This window comes from Peromyscus californicus, unplaced genomic scaffold, assembly GCF_007827085.1.
Source record: "Peromyscus californicus insignis strain IS unplaced genomic scaffold, ASM782708v3 Scaffold_4__1_contigs__length_199733344, whole genome shotgun sequence".
Classification (NCBI taxonomy): domain Eukaryota; kingdom Metazoa; phylum Chordata; class Mammalia; order Rodentia; family Cricetidae; genus Peromyscus; species Peromyscus californicus.
In genome coordinates, this window is record NW_026294562.1 from 198,665,881 (window position 1) to 198,693,750 (window position 27,870).

General features: G+C 39.0%; 1 protein-coding gene across 1 annotated transcript in view; it reads left to right on the forward strand.

Moving 5' to 3' along the window:
- The window catches only part of LOC128125737 (vomeronasal type-2 receptor 116-like), a 54,560-nt gene that overhangs the window by 21,676 nt on the left and 5,014 nt on the right, over positions 1 to 27,870 (forward strand). Inside the window, exons 4-5 of the mRNA XM_052763388.1 lie at positions 1,448 to 1,675; positions 23,507 to 23,630. Of these exons, the coding sequence (XP_052619348.1) occupies positions 1,448 to 1,675; positions 23,507 to 23,630 (352 nt within the window). The remainder of the gene's footprint in view (positions 1 to 1,447; positions 1,676 to 23,506; positions 23,631 to 27,870) is intronic.

Below are 27,870 nucleotides of genomic sequence, written 5' to 3' on the forward strand. Positions count from 1 at the left end.
TGACCATTAGGATAGTATCCCTGATGCATTTGGTGCAAGTGGAAAGGAGGAAATGAGCTTAGTCAATTTTAAGTTTGTATCATAAAGAGCCTGATCATCTTCTCATGGCAAGAGATTTAATGAGAAAGAATATGAATTCCCTCAAATATTTCACAAAGTGAAATAGAGAAAATTACAGATTCTTAATGGTTTGGTAGCAATGATAACTACCACAATGATTTTATATCTAATGACCACATTTACTTAATCATTGCATCTAAATGTCCTCAATTTCCACACTGAAGTTCTGAATATATTTTGGAAGTAAATAGGTGTGACTAGTTTTCAAGTAAGTCTACAATTGACTCAATAAACACACACTGATCACTTACCTGACCTTGGTTCAGCATTTTCTCTTAAAGCTGACTGACCTTCATGAGCTAATCATAAAGTGATTCCTGTACCAGTAAGGGTCAATACCCAATCACTTCAATCAAAAATTCAAAGCACATTCAACTACAGCTGGAATTCCTCTAACCCTGCTTAAAAGGAGCCTGCGAGCTTCTCTTTGGGTCACTATTTGAAAATTTGTCATATGGTTTGACCTCAGAATGCTAGAATTTTTATTCTTGAGAAATTAAACATTTCTAATTTTTAAAAAAGCTGACTGTCTTATACACATAAATATTATATTTGTTATAGTTTATGCTCTATGTTTTATTTTTTAAATATTCATTTTATCATATATGTTTGCAAGTGCAAGAGAGTGAGACCTTACCAAGAAAGACAATAAACTTTAAAGAAATTAAAATAAAAAAAAGTTGACTGGCCTTTTGAGGCAGAATAGCATCTGACTCACCCAAGTGTTCATTGGCTCAACCTCACTAATATCCACATTGGTATCTGTCTTAGTTAGGATTTTTATTGGTGTAAAAAGACACTATGGCCATGGCAACTCCAATAATGGAAAATATTTGATTGAGGCTGGCTTGTAATTTCAGAGGTTTAGTCCGTTATCATCATGGCAAGAGGCATGGTAGCATGAAGGCAAAGAGTACTGGAGAAGGAGCTGAGAGTTTTAACATCTTGATCCTCAAGCAGCAGCAGGAAACTGCCACACTAGGTCTATTGAGTATGTGAGACCTCAAAGCTCACCTCCACAGTGACAAACTTCATTCAATATGGCCACCCCTACTGAAACAAGACCACATCTCCTATTAGTGCCACTCTTTGGGGGCTAAACATTCAAACTCATGAGGCTATGGGGGCCATTCCTATTCAACCATCACAGTACCACGTGTAAAATCAAAGATTTAAAACCATGAGAGGCTTTTGATAAAAACAGGTTTGTTCTACCCCTAGGATCCACTTCAACATAGATTCATGCATCTCTTTCAGTGTAGCTTTAACACGGATTCATACATCTGTTTCAATTTAACTTTAACATAGGTTCCTGCATCTCTTCCAGCTGCACCCTTTCTTGAGGAAAATTCATGCAAAAAATCATGTGGGAGGACACGTGGATGCAGACTGGAAGCAGAAATTAGGTTCAGACTATGATATATTCAATTTTTGGAATTTTCCAAAGGGTCTTGGACTAAAGGTGAAAGTAGGAACCTTTTCCTCTAATGCTCCTCAGGGACAACAGTTATCTTTAACTGAGCAGATGATAAAATGGCCTATAAGGTTTACAAAGGTGGGTTGTAATTTATCTCAATTCTTTGAACTTACCTTACTAAGAATATTATTTTTCTGGAGATAATGATTCTTTGATGGTCATTCATATCTACCACCATACAAAGGAAAAGAAGGAATGCCATGGAACCACTGCTAATATACAGAATTTTCTTACTTCCTAATTCTGATCAATGGACCCAGTCACTTTCTTTCATTTTTTCTTTTATCAGAACTAGTTTTTTTCTCATATAGTTTATCTTGATATTGATTTCCCCTCTTCTACTCCTCCCAATTCCTTCACACCTTGCAATCCATCTGGATTCACCCACGTTCAGTCTCTTATTAGAAAGTGAATAGGATTCCAAGATATAATAATGAAATAAAAAAGTCAAATGATCAAAACCAAAACTAACAGATTGTAATTGGGTAAAACAAACAGGAAAGAAAAGAGACCAAGAAAATGCACAAGAAACAGATATAGATGCAGACTCCCATTCACTCAGACACTCAGGAACCCCCTAAAATATTAAATAGAGAGCCATTATATATAATTGCAAAGTACTTAAAAGGTAAAAAGAGAAAAAATTATATATATATATATATATATAAAATCAAAAATTACAAATAAGAGTAAAAGAAGAGAAAAGCCCTGACATGACATTACATAACAAGGAACCTCCAAAAAGGTGTTTGAGTTTATTTTCTGTTGTTCATCTACTGCTGGGAATGCATACAACAATTAAGAGTAGTTTGTTTCCACCAGTGAAATTACAATAGAGAAAGCTAAGTTTTCATTGGCAAGTGGTTGTCAATTGCATATAGCTTTTGGGTTAGGGATGAGGTTATGTTTCCACTTCTCTTTTCAGTTCTAGGACTTCATCTGGTACAGGTGAATTTCCAAGGTCTGAGCATGCTATCTCAAGCCCTGTGATTTCAGATGTGTTTTGATCACCTTGATGTAGTGGGCTTTGTTTCTTTGGTGTTCCCCAACTCCTTTTGCTCTTACATTCTTTTCACTTTCTCTTCCACATGATTACCTGAGTCCCAATGGGAGGAATTTTATGGAGACATTCTATCTATACTTGATTATTGTAAGGTCTCTCTCTGAATATCATCAGGTTGTGGTTCCCTGTATTTGTTTCCATCAGCTTCAGGAAGAAACTTCTCTGAAGATGGTTGAACAAAGCACTGATTTATGGGTACAGCAGAAATTAGGGATCATTTTATTGCTAGATTGTTTTAGAACAGTAGTATTTGGTTTTACCTTAGGGCCCTATCAACCTGATCTCACATTCTTAGTCAGTCAAGAAGTATTAGGAATGACTTCCATTTCATGGTGTGGGGATTAAGTCAAATCAGATACTGGTTGGCCATTCTCACAGTTTTATGGCACCATTGTAACAGCAGATCTTGTAGGCATGACAACATTATAGATCAAAGAGGTTGCTGGCTGGTTTGATGCTTACTTTTCCTCATTTGGTAGCATACAGAGTACTTTATATACCAAAGACTAGTACCCAGGAGTGGAGTGAAAGCTGTAAAGTGGGGCACTCCCAAGATTTAAAATATTTGAAGAGTTGTGGTAGTGTTATCAGAGCAAAAGAGCCTTGCTGTCGGTTTGTACAGAGCAACCAATTGTCTTGGCAAAAGTCTAGTTTTGCAGGGGTAGGGGGGGAAATCCCATGGGATCCCTTTGGCCAACACCTCAATTTGAAGTAATCTAATCCCACTACTGGTAGCTTCATTTGGTGACAAGAGATGTTCAGTGGGGTTCTGTCTCCTCCATTAATTGATGATGTTACTTAGATCCCCTCCATATACATATATCTTTTTTAAAGCTTCTATTGTATTAGGTTTCCATACTATCCTTCACTTAATTTTAGCTGTCTCTCCTGTCTTCCCGCTCTTATTTCCCTGTTCCCTCCTCATTCCCACTTGATTACTGTTCTAGCCTCTTTCATCCCTGCATAGCTATTTATTCTATTTCCCTTTCTTAGGGAGATCTACCACTCCTAGTCCCTCACTCAATACATAAGCTTTGAGGTTCTATGGTTTCTATCTTGGATATACTTATTTAACAGCTAATATCCACATATAAGCAAATATAAACAATATTAGTCTTTCTGCACCTAGAGTCCTTCATTCAGGATAATTTTACTAATGTCATCCATATCTTTATGGTTTCCATGATTTCATTTTTTCAATGGCTTAGTAATATTACATTGCATAATTGCACCATATTTCTTTAAAAATTCATGTGTTGAGGGACATCTAGGTTGTTTCCAAATTCTGGTTATTATGAATAGAGATTCAGTAAACATGGGTGAACAAGTGTCTGTGTGGTGGGATGAAACATTCCTTGGGTTTGTACCTAAGAGTTGTATAGCTGGATCTTGAGGTAGATCAATTTTCATCATCCATAGGGACTGCCTCACTGATTTCCCTAGTGGTTGTATGAGTTTGAAGTCCCTCCATCAATGGATGAGTACTATGATTTTTCCATATCTCTGCAAGTATGAGCCATTCTGACTAGTGTAAAGACAAAATCTCAGAATAGTTTTAATTTGCATTTTCCTGGTGACTAAGGATATTGAACATTTCTTTAAGTCTTGCTCAGGCACTTGAATTTTCTCTTTTGAAAGTTCTGTTCAGATCTGTACCCATTTTTAAAAATTGGGTTATTTGTTTTGTAGATATCCAGTCTTTTGAGTTATTTATATATTTTGGATATTATCCCTTTATCTGATATGTAGGTCATACAAATATTTTTCCATTCTGTATACTGCTACTTGGTCTGAATGACCATGTTCTTTGCTGTGAAGAAACATTTCAGGTTAATTAATTGTTGATTTTACTGCCTGTGGTTATCATGTTCAGTTCACAAGGTTTTTTCCTGTGCCGATGAGTTCAAGACTATTTTCCACCTTTTATTCTCTATATATCTGGTTTTATGCTAAGATCTTGGATCCATTTGGATGTGAGATTTTTTGCAGGGGGATAAGCATGGATTTCTTTGCATTTTTTAATGCAGCCATCCAATCTGATCATAACCATTTGTTGAAGATGCTGTCTTGTTTCCAGTGTTTATATGGAAATTCTTCATCAAAAATCAGGTGTCCATCTCAGCTTTGGAAGTCATGAGTTCATGTGTGGAAACTCCACACTGGTTAAGCCACTTCCCAGTCCTTGTACACTGAGGTCACATTTTATATATTATAGCCAAGAGCAACACAGTGTATTTAGTGTTTATTTCTCAAATACTATGACATATTCCTTTGCTTTTTCTGAAAATGCTATTATTTTATAATTATTTTAATTTTGCATAAGTACTATATGTCTTGATGTTTTAAAATATTATATAGTCAAAGAATTCTTATTAGCAATTGGAGAAGTTGAGTTGAGTAAATATAAGTACCCTGCATTCTGTGTATTTCATTTAAATCCTATTAGAATTGTACCAATAAATATATTTATAATTCTCTTTCATGAAAAAAAAATCAAGTGTCCATAGGTGTATGGATTTAAGTCTGTATCTTTAATTTGAATACATTGATCAACATGTTTCATTTGTGTAAATTCCATGCTATTATTATTATTATTGCTCTGTAGTGCCTTCTGTGGTTGGTGATGTTGATGCCTCCAGCAATTCTTTTATTATTCAGAATTGTTTAGGTATATTGCATTATTTTGTATTTCTATGTGAGGCTGAAAATTGTCCTTCAATATCTTTGAAGAATTGTGTTGGAACTTTGATGCTAATTGCTTGAAATCTGTAGATTACTTTTGGTAGGATGGCCATTTTTACTTGATTAATGAGAATATGATGTCCTTTTCTTTTTTCTTTTTTTTAATTCATATTTTGGAAAAATGATTAATTTATTAATAGCGATGTCTTAAATTTTTTCTTTTTTTATTTTATAATTTAATTTAATTTTACATATCAGCTACAGATTCCCCTGTCCTCCCTCCTCCCGCGCCCCCCCCCTCACTCCCCCCAACCCACCCCATTCCCATCTCCTCCAGGGCAAGGACTCTCCTGGGGATTCAGCACAACCTGGTAGATTCAGTCCAGGCAGGTCCAGTCCCCTCCTCCCAGGCTGAACAAAGTGTCCCTGCATAGGCCCCAGGTTCCAAACAGCCAGCACGTGCACTGAGGACAGGTCCCAGTCCCACTGAGTGCCTCCCAAACAGTTCAAACTAATCAACTGTCTCACTTATCCAGAGGGCCTGATCCAGTTGGGGGCTCCTCAGCTATTGGTTCATAGTTCATGTGTTTCCACTAGTTTGGTATTTGTCCCTGTGCTTTTTCCAATCTTGGTCTCAACAATTCTCGCTCATACAATCCCTCCTCTTTCTTGCCAATTGGACTCCTTGAGCTCCACCTGGTGCCTGGCCTTGGATCTCTGCATCTGCTTCCATCAGTCATTGGATGAAATTTCTAGCACGACAATTAGGATGTTTGGCCATCTTATCACCAGAGTAGGTCAGTTTGGGCTGTCTCTCAACCATTGCCAGTAGTCTATTGTGGAGGTATCTTTGTGGATTTCTGGGGATCTCTCTAGCGCTTTGCTTCTTCCTATTCCCATGGGGTCTTCATTTATCATGGTCTCTTTTTCCTTGTTCTCCCTCTCTGTTCTTGATCCAGCTGGGATCTCCCGCTCTCCTAAGCTCTCTTTCTCTCGACCTTTGCCCTTCATTACCGCCCCTCATGTCCAGTTTGCTCATGTAGATCTCATTCATTTCTCTGTCATTGGTTGATCTTTGTGTCTTTCTTAGGGTCCTGTTTTCTAGGTAGCCTCCCTGGAGTTGTGAGTAGCAGTCTAGTCCTTTTCAATGCCTTAAAGTTTTTAATCATGCAAGCCTTTCCATTGCTTGAATAGATTTAACCCAAGAAATTTTATATTATTTGAGGTTATTGTGAAAGGTATTGGTCCCTGGTTTCTTTCTTAGTCTCTGTCATTTGTATATAGGAGGGCTACTGATTTTTGGTACTAAAGTTTGTATGAAGTTACTTTGCTCAAAACTTTTATCAGCTATAGGAAAACATTCCACTGGAATTGTCAGGATACTTTCAGTATACTGTCATATCATATGCAAATGACAATTCTTTGACTTCTTCCTTTCCCATTTTCATATCTTCTTAGTAAAATTCCTGTGTCTTATTGCTCTAGGTAATACTTCAAGTACTATATTGAATAGGTATGGAGAATGTGGACAACTTTGTCTTGTTCTTGATTTTAGTGGAGTTGCTATATATTTCTCTCCATTTAAGTTAATATTGGCTATAGGCTTTCTCTAAACTGTTATTATTATGTTGAGGAATGTCCTCTGTATCCCTAATCTTGCCAAGAAATTTATCATGAAGTCTTGGATCATGTGGATGATCTTTTCTGCGTCTAATGAGATGATTATACAGTTTTCCTCAGTCTGTGCATATGATGGATTACATTTATTGATTTATGCATGTTTACCATTTACATATATATGCTTCTCTGGTAGAAACCTTCTTGATCATAGTAGATGGTCTTTTTAATGTGTTCTTGGATTCTTTTTGCAAATATTTTATTGAGAATTTGTGGATCATCATTCATAAGGGAAATTAATTTGTAATCTCTCTTTGTTGGATCCATATATGGCATGAATATCATTGTTAAGTGTACCCTCACAAATTGAATTTGGCAAAGTATCTTCTGTTCCTATTTGGTGGAATAATTTGCAGAGCATTGGCATTAACTTTTCTATAAAAGTTTGGTATAATTTTACAGTAAAACTACCTGGTTCTGGGCTTTTTCATGTTAGGATAATTTTGATGACTGTTTCAATTTTATTATAGTTTATAGGGCTGTGTAAATGGCTTATCTGATCTTGATTTTACTTTAATAATTTTGGAGTATCAAAAATGATTAGTTCTTTTCAGATTACCAATATGATGGAATGGAGATTTTGAAAGTATGTCTTTATGTTTATCTTTATTTCCTCAGTATCTATTGTTATATCTCCCTCTTGATTTCTAATTTTGTTAATTTAGATATTCATTCACTGCCTGTGAGTTAATTTGTAAAAGTATTTCTGAATCTTCTTGATATTTTTTAAGAGACAGCTATTTCTTTCATTGCTTTTTATACTTTTTCTGTTTTGATTTCTGCTATGGGTTTGATTGTTTTTCTTGCCATTATTACTTTTGAGTGTGATTTCTTCTTTTTGGTTTAGAGCTTTCAAGTGTAATGTTAAATTACTAATGTGAATCTTTTGTGTAGATACTTAGGGTTTTGCTCTTGCTACTTTGAACTGCCTCAACTGTGTCCTATGTGATTGGATGTGTTGAATATTCATTTTTGTTCAATTATGTAAGTTGTTTGTAATTACTTTCTTGATCAGTCATTCATTCCATAGTAAGTTGTTCAATTTCCAAAAGTTCTTAAGCTTTCTGGGTTTTTTATTCTGAAAATGATCATTTATAGCTTTAATCTGTGTGGGTCAAAAAGGATGCAGTTTATTTCAGTTTCCTTGTATCTGCTGAGATTTGCTTTGTGTCAGAATAAGTGTTCATATTTTGAGAAAGTTCCATGAGGTGTTGAGAAGTCATATTCTTTTTTGTTTAAGTGAAATGTTGTGTAAATATCTGCCAGGCTCATTTAACTCGTCACAGAAGACAACTCCAGAATTTCTCTGTTAAATTTTTATTTTTTTCTTGTTCATTTGTTTTTTTGGTGAAAGAGTGTCATTGAAGTCTCCCACTATCAGGGTATGAAGGTCAGTATGTGATTTAAGTTGTTGAAGTGTTTCTTTTACAAACTTATGTGGCCTTATGTTTGGGACATAGATGTTAAGAATTGCAGTGTCTTCTTGGTGATTTTTCTATTCATGATTAAGTAGTGTCCTTTCCTATCTTGTTTAAAGATATCTTGTTCCAGTTTTGGTTTAAAATCTACTTTGACAGACATTAAAATGGGCATACCAGGCTACTTCTTCAGTCCATTTTCTTTTTTTAATTATGTAAAAAATATTTATTTTACATACCAACCCATATCCCACCTATCAACCCTCCACCTGCTCCTCCCCATCCTCCCCCAACAAATCCACCTCTCCATACCCTCCTCTAAAAAGGTAAGGCCTCCCATGGGGAGTCAGCAAAGTCTGGTACATTCAGATGAGGCAGGCTCCCTCCTACATTAAGAGTGAGCAAGGTGTGCCACCATAGGTAATGGGCTCCAGAAAGTCAGCTCATGCACCAGGGATAGATCCCAATCACACTGCCAGGGGCCCCTCAAACAGACCAAGCTTCAAAACTGTCTCCCCTATGCAGAGGGCCTAGTCTGGTCTGATGCATGTTCCACAGCTGTTGATCTAAAGTTCCTGAGTTTGGTTCATGAAAACTAGATTTCACCATCATGATCTTGACTGCTAGCTCATAATTCATCTTCCCTCTCTTTGACTGGACTTCTGGAGCTCAGCCTGGTACTTGGTTGTGGATCACCACATCTGCTTCCATCAGTTACTAGATGAAGGCTCTATGATGACAGTTAGGGTATTCACCATTGTAGGCCAATTCAGGCACACTCTCCACTATTCCTAGTAGTCTAAACTGGGGTCATCCTTGTGGAATCTTAGGAAATTCCCTAGCACCAGGTTTCTCCCTTACCCTGGAATGTCTCCCTCTATCAAGATATCTATTTCATTGCTCTTCTACTCCATGCCTCCCCCAGATCAACCATCCCATTCCCTCATGTTCTCATACTCCATCCTCTCCCCTCTCTTGCTCTCTGCATCCCCTGTTTACTGATGGAGATCTCATCTTTTTCCCCCAATCCAAGGTGATCCATGTATCCCTCTTAGGGTCATCTTTGTTTTCTAGCTTCTTCTGGAACTGTGGGTTGTAGTCTGATTATCCTTTGTTTTACCTCTAGTATCCACTTATGAGTGTAGATGTAACCAACCATCTTACTAAATAAGAAACACAGAACCAATGCAAAGAAGAAAGCCAAGAGGTCAGAGCTAAGAGCTAAAACCTTACCCTTCCTCCTGCAGTGGTCCTACCTCTCCGAAAGAGACCTACTTCCTGTGTTAAAGTCTTTATATAGACTTTCTATTCTGCCTTCTCATTGGTTGTAAACCCAACCACATACCGCCTCATCACTGCCTGTCTGTACAGACCTCCAGGTCTTCTATGGTTGGTATTGAGATTAAAGGCATGTGTCTCCAATGCTGGCTGTATCCCTGAACACACAGAGACTTACCTAGCTCTGCCTACCAAGTGCTGGGATTACAAGCGTATGCCACCACCACCTGGCTTTCTTATGGCTTGCTAATAGCTCTGACCCCCAGGAAACTTTATTTATTAACATACAAATAACATTTTAGTACAAAATAAAGTATCACCATATATGAGTGAGTGCATACCATGCTTGTTTTTCTGGGTCTGGGTTACCTCACTAAGGATGATATTTTCTAGTTCCATCTATTTATCTACAAATTTCATGATGTCCTTGTTTTTCTAGCTAGCAGAAAGGACCCTAGGAAGGACATGTGAATCACCCAGTAAAGAAGAAATAAATGAGATCTCCATGAGCAAACCTGGGGTAAGGGGTGGGGGTAATGGAGGGCAAGGGAAGGGGGCTGAGAACATAGGGGAACAGAAGGTTCAGGCTGGAACAGGGACAGAGTGGGAGAGCAAGAAAAGAGATATCATGATAAATTAAGGCATCATGGAAATAAGGAAAAACAGTGTGCTAGGTAAGTTCCCAGGAATCCACAAGGATAACCCCACCTTAGACTACTGGCAATAGTCAAAAGTGTGGCTGAAATGGCCTACTCTGGTGATCAGATGGCTGAATACCCTAACTGTCATCATGGAGCCCTCATCCAGCAACTGATGGAAGCAGATGCAGAGATCCACAGCTGGGTTCCAGGCCAAGCTCCAGGAGTCCAATCGATGAAAGAGAGGAGGGCTTCTATAAGGGACATTGAGATCATGAAGGGAAAATGTACAGAGACAGCCAGCCACACTAATGGAAATGCATGAACTGTGCACCAATAGCTGAGGAGGCCCTGTGATACTGGACTTGGCCATCTAGATAGGCAAGACAGTTATATAGCTTTAACTCTTTAGGGGGCCCTCAGGCAGTGGAATTGTGACCAGTCCCTTGTGCATGAGCTGGCTTTTTGAACCTACTACCTATTGAAGGACACTTTGCACAGCCTTGGTGCAGAGAGGAGGGGCTTAGATCTGCCTCAACTGAATGTACTGCTAGCACCCCATGGAGACCTTGCCTTAGAGAAGGTAGGGATGTGGGGTGGGTTGGGGGGAATTCTGGGGGACAGGGGGAGGGAGAAGAGGGGAATCTGTGGTTGGTATGTAAAATGAATAGAAAATTTCTTAATAATAAAAAAGAAGTTGTATTGGATTTGTCAAAGGCTTTTTCAGCATCTAATAAGATGATCATGTAGTTTTTTTTCTTGCAGTTTGTTTATATTATGAATTACATTGACAGGTTTTCATATGTTGAACCATCCCTGCATCTCTGGCATGAAGCCTACTTGATCATGGTGGACGATTTTTTTTTATGTATTCTTGGATTCGGATTGCCAGTATTTTATTGAGTATTTTTGCATCAATGTTCATGAGGGAGACTGGTCTGTAATTCTCTTTCTTTGTTGCATACCAGGGTAACTGTACCCTCATAAAAAGAGTTTGGCAATGGTCATTCTTTTTGTGTTGTAGGGAAGAATTTGAGGAGTGTTGATATTACCTCTTCTTTGAAATCCTGGTAGAATTCTGTACTGAAACCATTTAGCCATGGACTTTTTTTTGTGGGGGAGGCTTTTTTTGAGATTTGAAAAGTTTAATGAATGGTCTCTGCATCACAGAGAAGAGGAGATATACTTACAGGAAACACAAAATATATAAGACAATCTGTTAAGAGATTCAGCAATTTAAATTTAAGGAACCAAAGTCTCATTTTAATTGCAAATTACATAATTATATTTTCATGTTTTCCAATAAATGAGAGGAGATTCTTTCTAAATCACTTCTTAGAGCAGCTACTTAGTCTGAGAAAGTTCATATCCAGTTGGGAGGCTTTTAATGACTGCTTCTATTTCCTTAGGGGTTTCAGATGTACTTAAATTGTCTGATCTTGATTTAATTTTTGTATGTGATACCTATCCAGAAAATTGTCCATTACTTTCACATTTTTTGAATTTTGTGCAGGACAGGTATTTGAAGTATGACCTAATGATTCTTTGGATTTCCTCACTATCAGTTGGTATATCTCCCTTTTCATTTCTGATTTTGTTAATTTGGATGTTCTTTCTTTGCTTTTTCGTTAGTTTGGATAAGGTTTTGTCTGTCTTGTTGATTTTCTCAAAGAACCAACTCTTTGTTTCATTGATTCTTTGTATTGTTCTCTTTGTTTCTGTTTTATTCATTTCATCCCTAAATATGATTATTTCCTGCTGTCTACTCCTTCTGGGTGAGTTAGCTACTTTTGGTTCTAGAGCTTTTGGGTGTACTGTTAAATCACTAGTGTGAGATTTTGTAGTGGGTAGCCATTCCAGCTTTGATCTGGAAGTTCCAACCCCCATTGAGACTTCGGCAACTGTCATGCCTACAAGGCGGGGCCAAGGGAGGCGCCTGGGGACCCAAGATCTGGATCGGCGGGCGCTCTCTCTGTTGCAGGACCCTGGATAGTGGAGGTGGACCGAGCAGAGCTCCAGAGAACACCACTGAACACCTTCCCCAGACCCCGCGACCTACCTATCCCTTAATTTGTAAGTTATGCCATTAAATAAATCTCCCTTTAACTACATGGAGTGGCCTTAATAATTTCACCAATAAGATTTCTCCAGATTCTTTATGTAGGCAATTATTGCTGTGAACATTCCTCTCAGTAGTGCTTTCACAGTGTCCTATAAGTTTATGTATGTTGTGCATTCATTTTCCTTGAATTCTAGAAAGTCTTTAATTTCTTTCACTATTTCTTCCTTGATTCAGTGGTGATTCAGTTGAACATTGTTTAGTTTCCAAAAGTTTGTAGACTTTCTGTAATTTGTATTGATGTTGATTCTAACATTAAGCCATGGTGATCTGATAAGACACAGGGGCTTATTCCAATTTTTTGTGTCTGGTGAGATGTACTTTTTGACCAAGTATGTGGTCAGTTTTAGAGAAGGTTCAATGAAGGGCTGAGAAGAAGATATAGTCCTTTGTTTTTGGGTGAAATGTGTCTATAGATGCCTATTAAGTCCATTTGAGTCACAATATCTGCTATTTCCCATATTTCTCTGTTAAGTTTCTGTCTGGCAGACCTGTCTATTGGTGAGAGTGGGGTGTTTTAGTCTCCCAATATTAGTGTGTGCAGTTTGATGTGTGGTTTAAGCATTAGTAATATTTCTTTTACAATTTGGGTGCCCCTGTATTTGGGGCATAAGTGTTCATAATCAAGATTTTATCTTGATGCATTTTCCCTGTGATGAATACAAAATGTCCTTCTCCATTCTTTAGATTAGTTTAACTTTGAAGTCTATTTTGATAGATATTAGTGTTGTTTGAATCTTAGATGGACTTTTAATTTAAAAAAAAAGAGTCAGATATTAGGATGAAAGCTGAAAGATGAGAGAAGCTGAACAGCTGTCCACTAGATCTTAACTATGAAATCACCAGTCAAAAGAGAATGAGTTCCTGTTTTCTCATGCCTTGTATACCTTTTTCTGCCCTACCATATTACTTCCTGGGATTAAAGGTGTGTGTGCTTCCCAAGCAAAGGCATGGGATTAAAGGTGTGTGCTGGGATTAAAGGTGTGTGCCACCACTGCCTGCCCTCTATGTCTTATCCAGTGGCTGGCTCTGTCCTTTGATCCTCAGGCAAACTTTTTTTTTTAAATAGGCAAAAGATGCAAACATTTTATTAAAAATGAATATAAATGGGGCAAAAGAGTAAGGAAAAATGTTCAACATCAGTGCTCATTGAGGAAATATAAGTAAAATCCTTAATGAGATCTCTCTATGTACCCATTAAAATCAATTAAAAGGTGCAGCTGGCAATAATAAATGCTGATGAAAATCAGAGCAACTGAGACTTTTACACACAAATGATACAGCCACTCTGGAAAACTGTCATCTTATTGCAAACTATGGTATGCACTTCCTATGACATTATTATCCCACTACTGGATCTTTACCATAGAAACCTGGAAGTTTAGCACACAAAATCCAAGGCTCAAATATTTATGGCAGCTTTATTCATTACTGCCCCCAAATGGAGGCAATTCAAATGCCCTTCCAAGGATGAATGGGTAGATAATTAGTACCTCCATGCAATAAAAAGCTACCCCGCATTTACAGCTTGAATGAATCTTAGAGGACTTTGGTAAATAAGAAGCCCAACGTGGTTTTATTTTATGAGATTCTGAAAAGCTGGAACTTTAGAGACAGAAAACATATCCATGTTTAACAGGTTTTAGAATAGGCAGAAGAGGCTGTTAAAAATGGAGTAGTATAGAAGGGGACAAGTTATGGATCTGTGATTTGGTCATGGTGGTAATTACATGCATCTATAAATGCTTTAAAGTTCTTAATTGAACATTAAGAGATTAAACAGTCAATTTTTTTGCATGATGCTTAACTGTATGTATTTAAAAATGAAAAGAAGGATTCTATCTTCTATCCTCTAGTGCCTCCCCCTGTGTCATTTACATTTTGACAAGATTTCCTATTATTAGGCTCCCTTGAAATGGATCTGGTTTTTCGGTAACAAGGCACTCTTTGTGGTTATGTTCATTTCTGGCTTTGTCCCTGCAGAGTCATGTGCTTCTTTTGGTATTTTTTTCTTTCGAAATACAGTTCAGTTCTATATATCAGCCACGGATTCCCTTGTTCTCCCCACTCCCGACCCGCTCACCTTCCCCTCAACCCACCCCCTGTTCCCAACTCCTCCAGGGCAAAGCCTCCTCTGTGGACTGAGATCAACCTGGTAGACTCAGTCCAGGCAGGTCCAGTCCCCTCTTCCCAGGCCGAGCCAAGCGACCCTGCATAGGCCCCAGGTTTCAAACAGCCAACTCATGCAATGAGCACAGGACCTGGTCCCACTGCCTGGATGCCTCCCAAACAGATCAAGCCAATCAACTGTCTCACCAATTCAAAGGGCCTGATCCAGTTGGGGACCCCTCAGCCATTGGTTCATAGTTCATGTGTTTCCATTCGTTTGGCTATTTGTCCCTGTGCTTTATCCAACCTTGGTCTCAACAATTCTCACTCATATAAACCCTCCTCTTTCTCGCTAATTGGACTCCCAGAGCTCCACCCGGGGCCTAGTCATGGATCTCTGCATCCAGATCCCTCAGTCGTTGGATGGGGTTTCTAGCATGACAATTAGGGTGTTTGGCCATCCCATCACCAGAGTAGGTCAGTTCAGGCTGTCTCTCGACCATTGCCAGCAGTCTGTTGTGGGGGTATCTTTGTGGATTTCTTTGGGCCTCTCTAGCACTTTGCTTCTTCCTATTCTCATGTGGTCTTCATTTACCATGGTCACCTATTCCTTGTTCTCCCTTTCTGTTCTTGATCCAGCTGGAATCTCCTGTTCCCCCAAGCTCTCTTTCCCTTGACCCTCGCCCTTCATTATCCCCACTCATGTCCAGGCTGTTCATGTAGATCTCTTCCATTTCTCCATTATTGGGTGATCCCCGTGTCTTTCTTGGGGTCCTGTTTTCCAGGTAGCCTCCCTGGTGATGTGAGTAGCAGTCCAGTCATCCTTGTTCCACATCTAGTATCCTCCTATGAGTGAGTACGTACCATGTTTGTCTTTCTGAGTCTGGGTTATCTCACTCAGGATGATTTTTTCTAGATCCATCCATTTGCCTGCAAACCTCATGACGTCATTGGTTTTCTCTGCTAAGTAGTATTCCATTGTGTATATGTACCACATTTTGTTTATCCATTCTTCAGTTGAAGGGCATCTGGGTTGTTTCCATGTTCTGGCTATTACAAACAATGCTGATATGAACATAGCTGAACAAGTGCTCTTGTGGTATGATTGAGCATTCCTTGGGTATATGCCCAAGAGTGGTATAGCTGGATCTTGGGGGAGATTGATTCCCAATTTTCTAAGAAAGTGCTCAGGCAAACTTTTTAAAGTACACAACATATCACCGTATACTAGAATAGTTATACCAGCTTCTTTCTTAGGTCCATTTGATTGGAAAATCTTTTCCCAACCCTTTACTCTGAATGTCTGTCTTTTAAGTTGATGTGTGTTTCTTTTTTTTTCCTTTTTTTTTCCAGGTAGACCTTTTTCCCCTCTTTTACTGAAAATAGATTTTTTTCTTTTTTTAATTTTATAGTTTAATTTAACTTTACATATCAGCCACAGATTCCCCTGCTCTGCTCCCTCCTGTTCCTCCCCCTTCCCCCCAGCCCACCCCCCACTCCCATCCCCTCCAGGGCAAAGACTCCCCTGAAGATTGAGCCCAACCTGGTAGATTTAGTCCAGGCAGGTCCAGTCCCCTCCTCCCAGGCCGAGCCAAGAAGGTAGAGGTGTGTTTCTTATATGCAGCAGAATGACAGATCCTGTTTTCGTATCCATTCTGTTAGCTTGTGTCTTTTTATAGGCAAATTGATTCCACTGATATTCAGGGATATTAAGGACCAGTGACTGTTAGTTTCCGTCATTTTTTAGTGGTAGTATGTGTGTTTCCCTTCTTTGCAATTTGTTGGTGTGGGGTTATCTATTGCCTGTGTTTTTGTGGGTGCATCTAACTTCCTTAGATTGGGTTTTTTCTTCTAGTACTTTCTGTAGGTCTGGAATTGTGGATTGGTATTGTTTAAATCTGGTTTTGTCATGAATTATCTTGTTTACTCTGTCATTGGTGATTGAGGGTTTTGCTGGGTATAATAGGCTAAGCTGGCATCCATGATCTCTTAGTGTCTGTATAACATCTGTCCAGGACCTTCTGTTTTTCAGAGTCTCTACTGAGAAGTCAGATGTTATTCTGATGGGTCTGCTTTGATAAATTATTTGGCCTTTTTCCTTTGCAGCTTGTAGCTAGAGTTTTCCTGCCTGGCCCACAGTCAGGACAAATCTCTGACACCCACCAGTACCACAGCCATTCAGAACCAACCAAATAAACACAGAGACTTATATTGGTTACAAACTGTATGGCCGTGGCAGGCTTCTTGCTAACTGTTCTTACAGCTTAAATTAATCCATTTCTATTAATCTATACCTTGCCACGTGGCTTGTGGCTTACCGGTACTTTACATCTTCCTTGTCCTGATGGCGGCTGGCAGTGTCTCTCCCACCCAGCTTCCTGTTCTCTCAATTTTCCTCTCTGTTAGTCCCGCCTATACTTCCTGCCTGGCCACTGCCAATCAGTGATTTATTCATTGACCAATCAGCAACACATTTGACATACAGACCATCCCACAGCAGTAGCTCTTAATATTTTTTCTTTATTCTGTATATTTAGTGGTCTGATTATTATGTGATGAGTGGACTTTTTTTTTTTGGTCCAGTCTATTTGGTGTACTGTAAGCTTCTTGTATCTTTATAGGTGTTTCCTTCTTTAAGTTGGGCAAGATTTCTTCTATGACTTTGTTGAATATATTTTCTCTGCCTTTGAGCTTGTATTCTTTTCCTTACTCTATACTTATTTTTCTCATGTTTGGTCTTTTCATGGTGTCCTATATTTCCTGGACATTTTGTGTTATGACTTTTTGGTCTTTAATGTTTTCTTTAACCAATAAATCTATTTCTTCTATCATATCTTCAATTCCCAAGACTCTCTCTTTCATCTCTTGCATTCTGCTTGCATCTGTATTTCCTGTCTGTTTACTCAGATTTTCCATTTCTAGCATTCCCTCAGTTTGTGTCTTATTTACTGCCTCTATATCAGTTTTCAAGCCTTGAACTGTTTCCTTCACCTGTTTGGTTGTTTTTCTTGGTTTTCTTCACTTTCTTTAAGTGATTTATTAATTTCTTCCAATTTTTTGTTTGTCCTTTCCTCGGTTTCTTTAAGAAAAATTTTCATTTCCTCTTTAAAGGCCTCTATCATCTTTGTAAAGTCATTTTAAGGTCATTTTCTTGTGCTTCTTCTATGTTGGGATGTTCAGGTCTTGCTGTTGTAGACCCACTAGTTTCTTGTGGTGTCATATTGCTATTTATGTTGTTGAACGTATTCTTGCACTGGCATCTACCCATCTCTTCCTCCAACCAGTGCAAGTGGTGTTTATATCTAAGGCAGCTGTGCTTGGTCCATTTGACACTCTTGACCCAATTGGAGTGTCTGTGTCTCAGGAAGCAGTTGCAGTCTTGGGAGATGTGTGGGTTTGGGGGATGGAGTCGTGCTTGTAGATTACAGGGTCTGCTGGGCCCTAATCAGACCTGCCTTCAGGAGTCTTGGCTGTTGGCCTGCAACTGGGGCTGCCAGTGCATTTTCTTAGAATACCTTTTCTCAACGTTTTCCTGAAGTAATGTCTATCCTTGTTGTTAAGTTGTGTTTCTTGGATACAGCACAGGGGTGGAATCTGCTTTTGCATCCATTCTTTTAATCTCACTTTTTTTAAAAAAAGATTTATTTATTTACTATGTATACAGTATTCTGCCTACACATCAGAAGAGGGCACCAGATCAAATTACAGATGGTTGCAAGCCACCATGTGGTTGCTGGGAATTGAACTTAGGACCTCAGGAAGAGCTGCCAGTGCTCTTAACTTCTGAGCCATCTCTCCAGCCCCCCAATCTCTGTCTCTTTATTGGGCAAATGGGACCATGAATGTTGGATGTTATCAATGAACAATGTTTGATTATTCAAGTTATTTTTGTTTCATTTTGGGGTGCGCTTGTCCATGTGTATGTGCATATATCCCCTCTTTAGATTTTCTGTTCTGAGATTATTCACCTTTGTGTTTTCTTGGGACTAAACTTGTAGTTTTGCTTCTACCATCATCTCTAGGGTTAGATTCATAAGTAAATATTTCCTAAACTTGTTTTTATCATGGAATTCTACATTTTCTTCATCTATTGTGATTGAAATATTAGCTGGATATATGTTCTGGACTGGCATATATGATGTCCTTGTAGAATACCTGTTCAGGACTTTCTGGGTTTTAATTTTTCCACTGAGAAGTCAGGTGAATATCTAATATGTCTCATATTTTATGTTATTTAGTCCTTACCCCTGCAGTTTTTAATACTCTTTTTTACTCTATATGTTAAATGTTTTGATTATTATATGCCAAGTAGACTTTCTTTTCTCATATAGTCTATTTGATTTTCTGTATGCTCCTTGTATCTTCATTGATCTTTTTTATTAGATTAGAGAATTTTTTCAAATGGTTTGGTTGAAAATAATTTCTGTACATTTCATTCCTCTATCCCTAATATTCTTAGATTTGGTCTTTCCATGGTGGCTAAGATTTTCTGGATATTTTGTGACAGGATATTTTTAGATTTAACATTTTCTTCAATGTATCCATATTTTTTCTATTATGTCTTCAATCCCTGAGATTCTTTCTTCCATATATTGTATTCTATTGTTGAGGCTTGCCTCTGAGGTTCCTGTTTGGGTTCCAAATTTTTTTACTTCCAGATTTGCCTAAATTTGGGTTTTCTATATTGATTCTATTTCCACTTTAAGATCTTGAAATATTTTGTTCATTACTTTCCATTGTCTTATCACTTTGTGTGTTTTTATATGTTACTTTAGTTTTAGTTTGATAATTTTCTCTTTAAAGGCCTCTATTATATCAGGATACTTAAAGGATCTAAGTATAAAGGATATTTAAGTCTTTGTCCCATGCTTCACCTATATTGAAATTCTCAGGGCCTACTGTAATGAAAGTGCAAGGCTCTAATAGAGACATATTGTCCTGACTATTATTGAGAGTATTTTTATACTGAAAAATAGGCATCTCTGTTTGGGATGCTTGTAATTCTAGGTGCTGATATCTTGTCTTTATTGGCTAGGTGATTCCTTGATTTCTGTTGCTTTTTCTGGTTTTTAGCATGATGTTATGGGAACTTTGTGTTTCCTGCTAAATATTTGCTTTGGAATCCTGCTAAATGTGGCCACTGGGGCTTCAAGGCAAAATGTGTTCCTTGGTATTGGTACCTGATATTTAGAATGGGATGGACTAGGAAAGAGTGATATTGGAGGATAGCAGGATTTTCCACAAGGACTAAGCAGTCCTGGAGAATCAGGGCAGAATATGGAGAGGCTATACCAGACAATCTGCTATAAAGCTGGAGATGACCCAGGGTGGGGGTGTTATGTTAATAGGATAGGAGAGAGAGAGAAGATATGAAGTTTGCCTATCTGGTTCTGTGGCCTACTAACTTCTTAGACAGGCTTGTCTTGTAGAATTCCAGGGAACACCTGTTGAAGTGGGGGGGGGGGGGCTGGGATGACAGGGTGAGTAGGAAAGAATGTTGGAGCAGCTGATTTGTATTCTGCAGTGGACATGGGGAAAAAGAGGAGGTGTAGGCCCCTTGCGGTTTTTTGCTGAAGATTTTGGAGTGTGATGAGGGTTTTCTTTAAAGGATAGAAGGGAGAGGTGAAAATCCACAGTTAGACTATTGCTTTCCTGGCTGGAGGGACCTATAGTTTTCCAGGGAATGCCTGCTGGAGTTGGGGATTAGACTATAGCAATGACACTGAGGGAATAAAATTGAAGGGGAAGATCTATATGATCCACTTGAAGTGGATGCAAGGGAGGATAGGCCACAGCAGATGGTCTGCTCCAGAACTGAGGATGAGACTGAGGGGTTGGATTTAGAAGACAGGTGGGAGACATGAAGATCTGCAGTTTCATTACTGCATTCTTTGTCAGAGTGGCCTGGAAATACCCAGAGATTTACCATTAACTTTTCAATATGCTTTCAAATGTTCACTCTCCTGTTGGTAAGTTTTTGTCAACTTGACATAAGCTAGAGACACCTGGAAACAGAGAATCTCAATTCCAGAAATGCCACACAGATCAATCCAGTTCAGACAGTTATTCAGTTGATATTCATTTAATAAATATAATCAGAGGTATCAAATGTTGACTTTGATGAAACATTATGAGTAAAAACGACTTTTAGAAGAGGATTTGTTTCATTTTATTTTTGTTCTAATTGTTACAGGAGGATAAGAATTGATCACTGTAGGGGGATGTGAAAAAAATTGGCAGGTTTTGTGGTCGAAGCAGGAACCTGAGAAATCACATGTTCACCCACACATGAGAATCAGAGAGAGTAAACACAATGTGAATTATGCTTATAAAAACTCTCACCACAACCCTAGTGATGTCATTCTCACTCCAAAATGCCATATTCTAAAACTTTGATAGTCTCACTAAAAAGTACCTCACACTCAGCCCTAAGTATTCAGATAACCAAATCTATGGGAGACGCTTTTCATTCAATCAAGATTTCTCTTTTAGTAAGATTTGTATCATTGTCCTTCATCAGTTAGCATTTTGCTATCAGTTTATAACTAGGAGGAATAGTATGATCATGTCTGTCTGTCTGTCTGTGTGTGTGTGTGTGTGTGTGTGTGTGAGAGAGAGAGAGAGAGAGAGAGAGAGAGAGAGAGAGAGAGAGAGAGAGAATATTGTCTTCTACTACAACTAAACATACAACAAAAGAAAAGAAGGGTTCTTTTGGCTGATAGTGTGAGCAAGCAGTATAATAAAGCTGGGAAGTGGAAGGCTGAGTCAGAGAGACACTGCCAGCTGCCATGATGACAAACAGCATGTGAAGATGCCGGTAAGCCATGAGCCATGTGACAAGGTATAGATTTATAGAAATGGATTAATTTAACCTGTAAGAACAGCTAGCAAGAAGCCTGCCACGGCCATACAGTTTGTAAGCAATATAAGTCTCTGTGTTTACTTGGTCAGGTCTGAGAGGCTGTGGGACTGGCAGGTGAGAGAGATTTGTCCTGACTGTGGGCCAGGCAGGAAAACTCTAGCTACAAATGGCGTCCAACGTGGTGGCAAGAGTTTCCACCTAAAACCTGAGAAAAGATTCTAAAACAGAGCTAAAAACAGTTCCTAATTGCCTCTCTCAAATGAGGGGCAGCTGCCGGTTTGAGCTACTTGTGGGTTCCTAGTGTGCGCACTCGACCTCGGTATGGCAGGAATGAGGCCTCTGCAAGTGGCACATTAAGCTGCATGGTGGATTTGGCCTTTGCTGATACAAAACAAAAAAAAGAGGTTTCTGGCCTACACACTACTTGGATAAAAACATAGACCCACGATAGCTCCCAGAGCTGGTGGGAAACTACCACCGCCATGTTGGGAAGCTGAGGTGGGTGGAGCCAGCAGCCACAGCTGCTGCAGTTTAAAGCAATAGATTCACAATAAGACAGATTCAGATGTAATAGTTTACAATCTGTGTAAAATATATGTAGGCTTAAAAGAGACAAAAAAGGTGATATATACAGTTATAGAAACAAATACATGGTTTTAAAAAATAAAGTCTTTAAAGAGACAGTAAAATTAATATATAAAATAAGCCATGTAAAAATGAATATTACACAGAGAATCTGGATTGTGTTGTCTTTGGGATTCTTAACTTCAGAGAGATATTTGATTGTAAAGGAAGCTGAGTTAAACCAATATGCATATTTTAAAGATACCTTGACTTCAAAATTTGGATGTAAGGATATGTTACTTTGGAAAGGAGACTCTGCTTTTGTTCCCACAGAAAGGCAAAGGCTATGGATTTGTTTCAGATTAAGATACATCAGGTTTGACCAGCCAAGACCCCCTGAAGGTCTCCGATGACACCATGGCCCAGATGATCCAATATCCAGAATGGTTTGAAGGCATCTGGCTCAGATAATACAGCCTCATGGACTATTCTATAATTCTAAAATTTTCTTTGTGTCCCCATAAGATACAGCTCCCCCCTCCAGCAGGAAGCAGTAAGAGAAGCTACGCCCAAATTCCCAAATTATATGTAATTTTACTTTGTTAAGTTAAAACCTTCCTTTTTGAAAAAAAAAAAAAAGAAAAAGAAAAAAAAGGGGGAAGTGCTGTGGGATGGTCTGTATGTCAAGTGTGTTGCTGATGGGTTGGTAAATAAGTCACTGATTGGCCAGTGGCCAGGCAGGAAGTATAGTCGGGACAAGGAGGAGAATAAAGCTGGGAAGTGGAAGGCTGAGTCAGAGAGACACTGCCAGCCGCCACGATAACAAACAGCATGTGAAGATGCCGGTAAGCCACGAGCCATGTGACAAGGTAAAGATTTATAGAAATGGATTAATTTAACCTGTAAGAACAGTTAGCAAGAAGCCTGCCATGGCCATACAGTTTGTAAGCAATATAAGTCTCTGCGTTTACTTGGTCGGGTCTGAAAGGCTGTGGGACTGGCAGGTGAGAGAGATTTGCCCTGACTGTGGACCAGGCAGGAAAACTCTAGCTACAACCCTCCATTAAATTTATGTATAACACTCCCAAACAGAAATACCTAAAGAATTGTTTCCCTGATGAATCTAAATCTTGTCTAGATGGGAACAAAAATTCACAATTCTGCTGGAAGTAAAAGCTACTAAACCAGTAATTACTTCGTAGCAAGACAGGATGAATCTGGAGGGAACACTAGATTTTCTGGGATAGGTCCCCAGTGGACTAACTTCCTTATACTTGTCACAAACTTTTCAAGTTTCAAAAAACATTTCCAAACTCTGCAACATTCTTATAGTCAAGAATAAGCCAGGGATGCATGGGCCAGTGAAGTTCAAGTTCTGTCTAAATCATTTTCTGCTTTTGCAGATACTATATTTGAAAACTAATTGTTTAACATTAAAAATTCCATTTAGTCTTTCCATAAAACCCTGAACATTTTCTAACAGCTTTCATTTTTTTCAGATCCCTCATTCTGTGTGCCAAAAAAGCTGTGGGCCTGGATTCAGAAAAACTGCCCTGGAAAACAGGGTTGTCTGCTGTTATGGTTGTATTCCTTGCCCAGACAATGAGATTTCTAATGAAACAGGTAAATGTGTAGGTCTTACAGAGAACTTTTCCAACTCTCCACAGGATTCTGGAAATTTTAAAGCAACTGAGATGGTTGGAGAGAAGTCAGAGGGAAAATGTTTCTTTCCTTTGTTTAGGAATTTGGACGCTACACTTCATTCCATTTCTCCTTGGAATAACAAATTCTAAGCCTTAATAGTCACAAATATTCTCATATCCCCTTCAATAAGTCTTTATTATAAACTACAGAATTCAACAATGACTTTTCAAGTCTCAGAGAAGGATGAAAGGTAGGGGTGAGATACAGCTTAATGGTGAAACAATTGTGTAGCAACTATAAAGCTCTGAGAACAAGCCCCAGAATCAAATGGGAATGCAAAAACTGAAGAGGAATGTAAGTTGACCAAAATAATTAGGGAAAACCTAATGAATCTAGGAAAGAACTCTTACCTAATGCAAATCAAAGATTACAGACATTGTGTGATTAACTGACTTTAGAAATGTAGCATTACAAAAACTACTAAGGCATAAAAACTCACATGTGGACCAATGGAACCGAACTGAAGACCCTAATATTAATCTTCATATGTATGAACACCTAATTTTTGACAAAAAAAAAGCCAAAACTGTACAATGGAAAAAAGAAAGCATCTTCAACAAATGGTGCTGGCATAACTGGATGTCAACATGTACAATATTTCAAATAGATCCATGTCTATCACCATGCACAAAACTTAAGTCCAAATGGATCAAAGACCTCAACATAAATCTAGTTATTCTGAACCTGATAGAAGAGAAACTAAAAAGTAGTCTTGAATTCAATGACACTGGAAATCCCTACCTAAATATAACACCAGTAGCACAGACACTGAAAGCCTCAATTAATAGATGGGACCTCTTGAAACTGAGAAGCTTTTGTAGGGCAAAGGACATGGTCAATAAGACAAAATGACAGCCTACAGAATGGGAAAAGATCTTCATTAACCCCACATCTGACAGAGGGCTGATATCCAGAATATATTAAGAACTCAAGAAATTAGACAGCAAAATACCCAACAGTCCAATTAAAAAATGGGCTACAGAGCTAAACAGAGAATTCTCAACAAAAGAATCTCAAATGGCTGAAAGACATTTAAGGAATTGCTCAACATCCTTAGTCATCAAGGAAATGCAAATTAAAATACCTCTGAGATACCATCTTACACCTGTCAGAATGGCTAAGATCAAAAATACTGAAGACACCTTATGTTGGAGAGGATGTGGATCAAAAGGAACACTCGTACACTGTTGGTGGGAATGCAAACTTGTACAGCCACTGTGGAAATCAGTATGACAGTTTCTCAGAAAACTGGGAATCAACCTTCCTCAAGACCCAGCTATACTACTCTAGGGCATATACCCAAGGAATGTTCAATCATACCACAAGGACACATGCTCAACTATGTTCATATCAGCATTATTCATAATAGCCAGAACCTGGAAACAACCTAGATGCCCTTCAACTGAAGAATGGATAACTAAAATGTGGTTCATATACACAATGGAGTACTACTCAGCAAATAAAAACAATGACAACTTGAGGTTTGCAGACAAATGAATGAAACTAGAAAATATGATCCTGAGTGAGGTAACCCAGACTCATAATGACAAACATGGTATGTGCTCACTCATAAGTGGATACTAGATGTAAAGCAAAAGATAACCAGCCTGCAACCCACAGCTCCAGGGAGGCTAGCTAGTAAAGAGGACCCTAGGAAAGAGACAGGGATCGCCCAGTGATGGAGAAATGGATGAGATCTACATGAGCAAACTGGGGGTGGGGGGGTGGGTAATGGAGGGCAAGTGTTGGGGGAAAGAGAGCTTAGGGGAGAGGGAGGTCCTAGCTGGATCAGGAACAGACTGGGAGAACAAGGAAAGAGATACCATGATAAATGAAGACACCATGGGAATAGGAAGAAGCCAAGTGCAAGAGAAGTCCCCAGGAATCCACAAAGATGACTCCACTATAGACTACTGGCAAAGGTCAAGAGGGTGCCTGAACTGACCTACTCTGTTTTATCGGATGGCCAAACACCCTAACTGTCATGATAGAACCCTCATCCAGTGACTGGTGGAAGCAGACACAGAGATCCACAGCCAAGCCCCAGGTGGAATTCTAGAAGTCCAGTCAATGAGAGAGAGGAGGGATTGTATGAGCAAGAGTTATCAAGACCATGATTGGAAAAAGTACAGAGACAACCAGACAAACTAGTGGAAACACATGAACTGTGAACCATCAGCTGAGGAGCCCCCATGGAATTTGACTAGGCCCTCTGGATAAGCGAGACAGTTGTTTAGCTTGAACTGTTTATGGGGCCCCCATGCAGTGAGACCAAGACCTGTCCTTATGTTTTTGGAACCTAGTGTCTATGCTGAGACACTTTGCTCAGCCTTGGTGCAGGAAGGAGGGGATTGGACCTGCCTCAACTGAATGTACCAGGCTCTGCTGACTCGCCAGGGGACACCTTGCCTTGGGGGAGGTGGGAATGGGGGGTGGGTTGAGGAGTAAGGCTTTGGGTGGGAGGAGGGAGGACAGGGGATCTGTGGTTGATATGTGAAATGAATAGAAAATTTCTTAATGAAAAGGAAAAAAAAAGAAGAAAAAACTACTGAATTCAAAAGTGTTACAAAGAAGCACATTCTATCCCTGTTTCTATATTCTTGCCCAGCCTGCTTGTGCTCTTCTGTATACTTAACTGTGATTAGAGCTTGAGTTCACTAATGGAAGAAGAATAATCAGTCTACAAATTAAATAACTTTCTATTTTCTAGATTCCAAAATGTGTTCACTCCAGTTTTTCTTCTTCATATTATGCTTTTATTATTTAAAATAATTTTAAATTTAAATTATTTTGATCATATTCTCCCACTCCCCAAGTTTTCCCTGATTTTCTCACCCCTCTCCTCACCCAACATTAAGTTCTATCGAAAAAAAAAGACAATACAGAAATAACAGCCTCCCAATCCAAGAAAACAAATAAAACAAGACACACACACCCAAAACTCACCAAACTATAACCAAATAACAGCACACCAAAAAACTGTGGAGTCTATTACATGCTGGTCTGTCCTGGAGTGCTTGATATATTAGTATCACTCTATAGAAAAAACTGATTTTACTTCTCTCAGCAGGTATACATGGCAGTTCAGTCATTAATCGTTGCCTTAGTGGCTAAGTTTGCATTAATTCATTTTTAATTTAATTATTTTAATTCATTTTAATATACCAAAATAAGATATAATAAGAAAAAAACAATAATTACTACATCAAAGTTGGACAAGACAAGCCAACAGAAGGAAAAGAAGGCAAAAGAATTTGAAACCCACTCTTTGCACTCTGGGGAATCCCATAAAGGCGCTAAACTGAAAGCCATAATATATACAAAGAGAATGTGGCACAGATACATGTAGGCCCTGTGCATGCTCCTTCAGTCCCTGTGAGCTCATCTGAGCATTAATCATGTTGATTTTGAAGGGCTTGTTTTCTTGGTATTCTCTGTCCTCTCTGGTTCTTATGCACTTTGTGCATCCTCTTTTGTAGATTTTTGTCATTGTATCACTACATTTTTTTCATGTCTTAAATGACTATTATTTAGTTTTACCCTAGGACGCTGGGCTATCTAGTCTCAGGTTCTTGGTCACCCAAACAGTTTGGGGTTTTGGTTCTACCTCCTGGAGTGGGCCTTATTTCTTTTTTTTATTTTATTTCACAATATAATTTAATTCTACATATCAGCCACGGATTCCCTTGTTCTCCCCCCTCCCGCCCCCTCACCTTCCCCCCAGCCCACCCCCTCTTCCCACCTCCTCCAGGGCAAAGACTCCCCTGAGGATTGAGATCAACCTGGTAGACTCAGTCCAGGCAGGTCCAGTCCCCTCCTTCCAGGCCGAGCCAAGCGTCCCTGCATAAGCCCCAGGTTTCAAACAGCCAACTCATGCAATGAGCACAGGACCCGGTCCCACTGCCTGGATGCCTCCCAAACAGATCAAGCCAATCAACTGTCTCCCAATTCAGAGGGCCTGATCCAGTTGGGGACACCTCAGCCATTGGTTCATAGTTCATGTGTTTCCATTCATTTGGCTATTTGTCCCTGTGCTTTATCTAAACTTGGTCTCAACAATTCTTGCTCATATAAACCCTCCTCCTTCTTATCAACTGGACTCCCGGAGCTCCACCTGGGGCTTGACCATGGATCTCTGCATCTGGTTCCCTCAGTCATT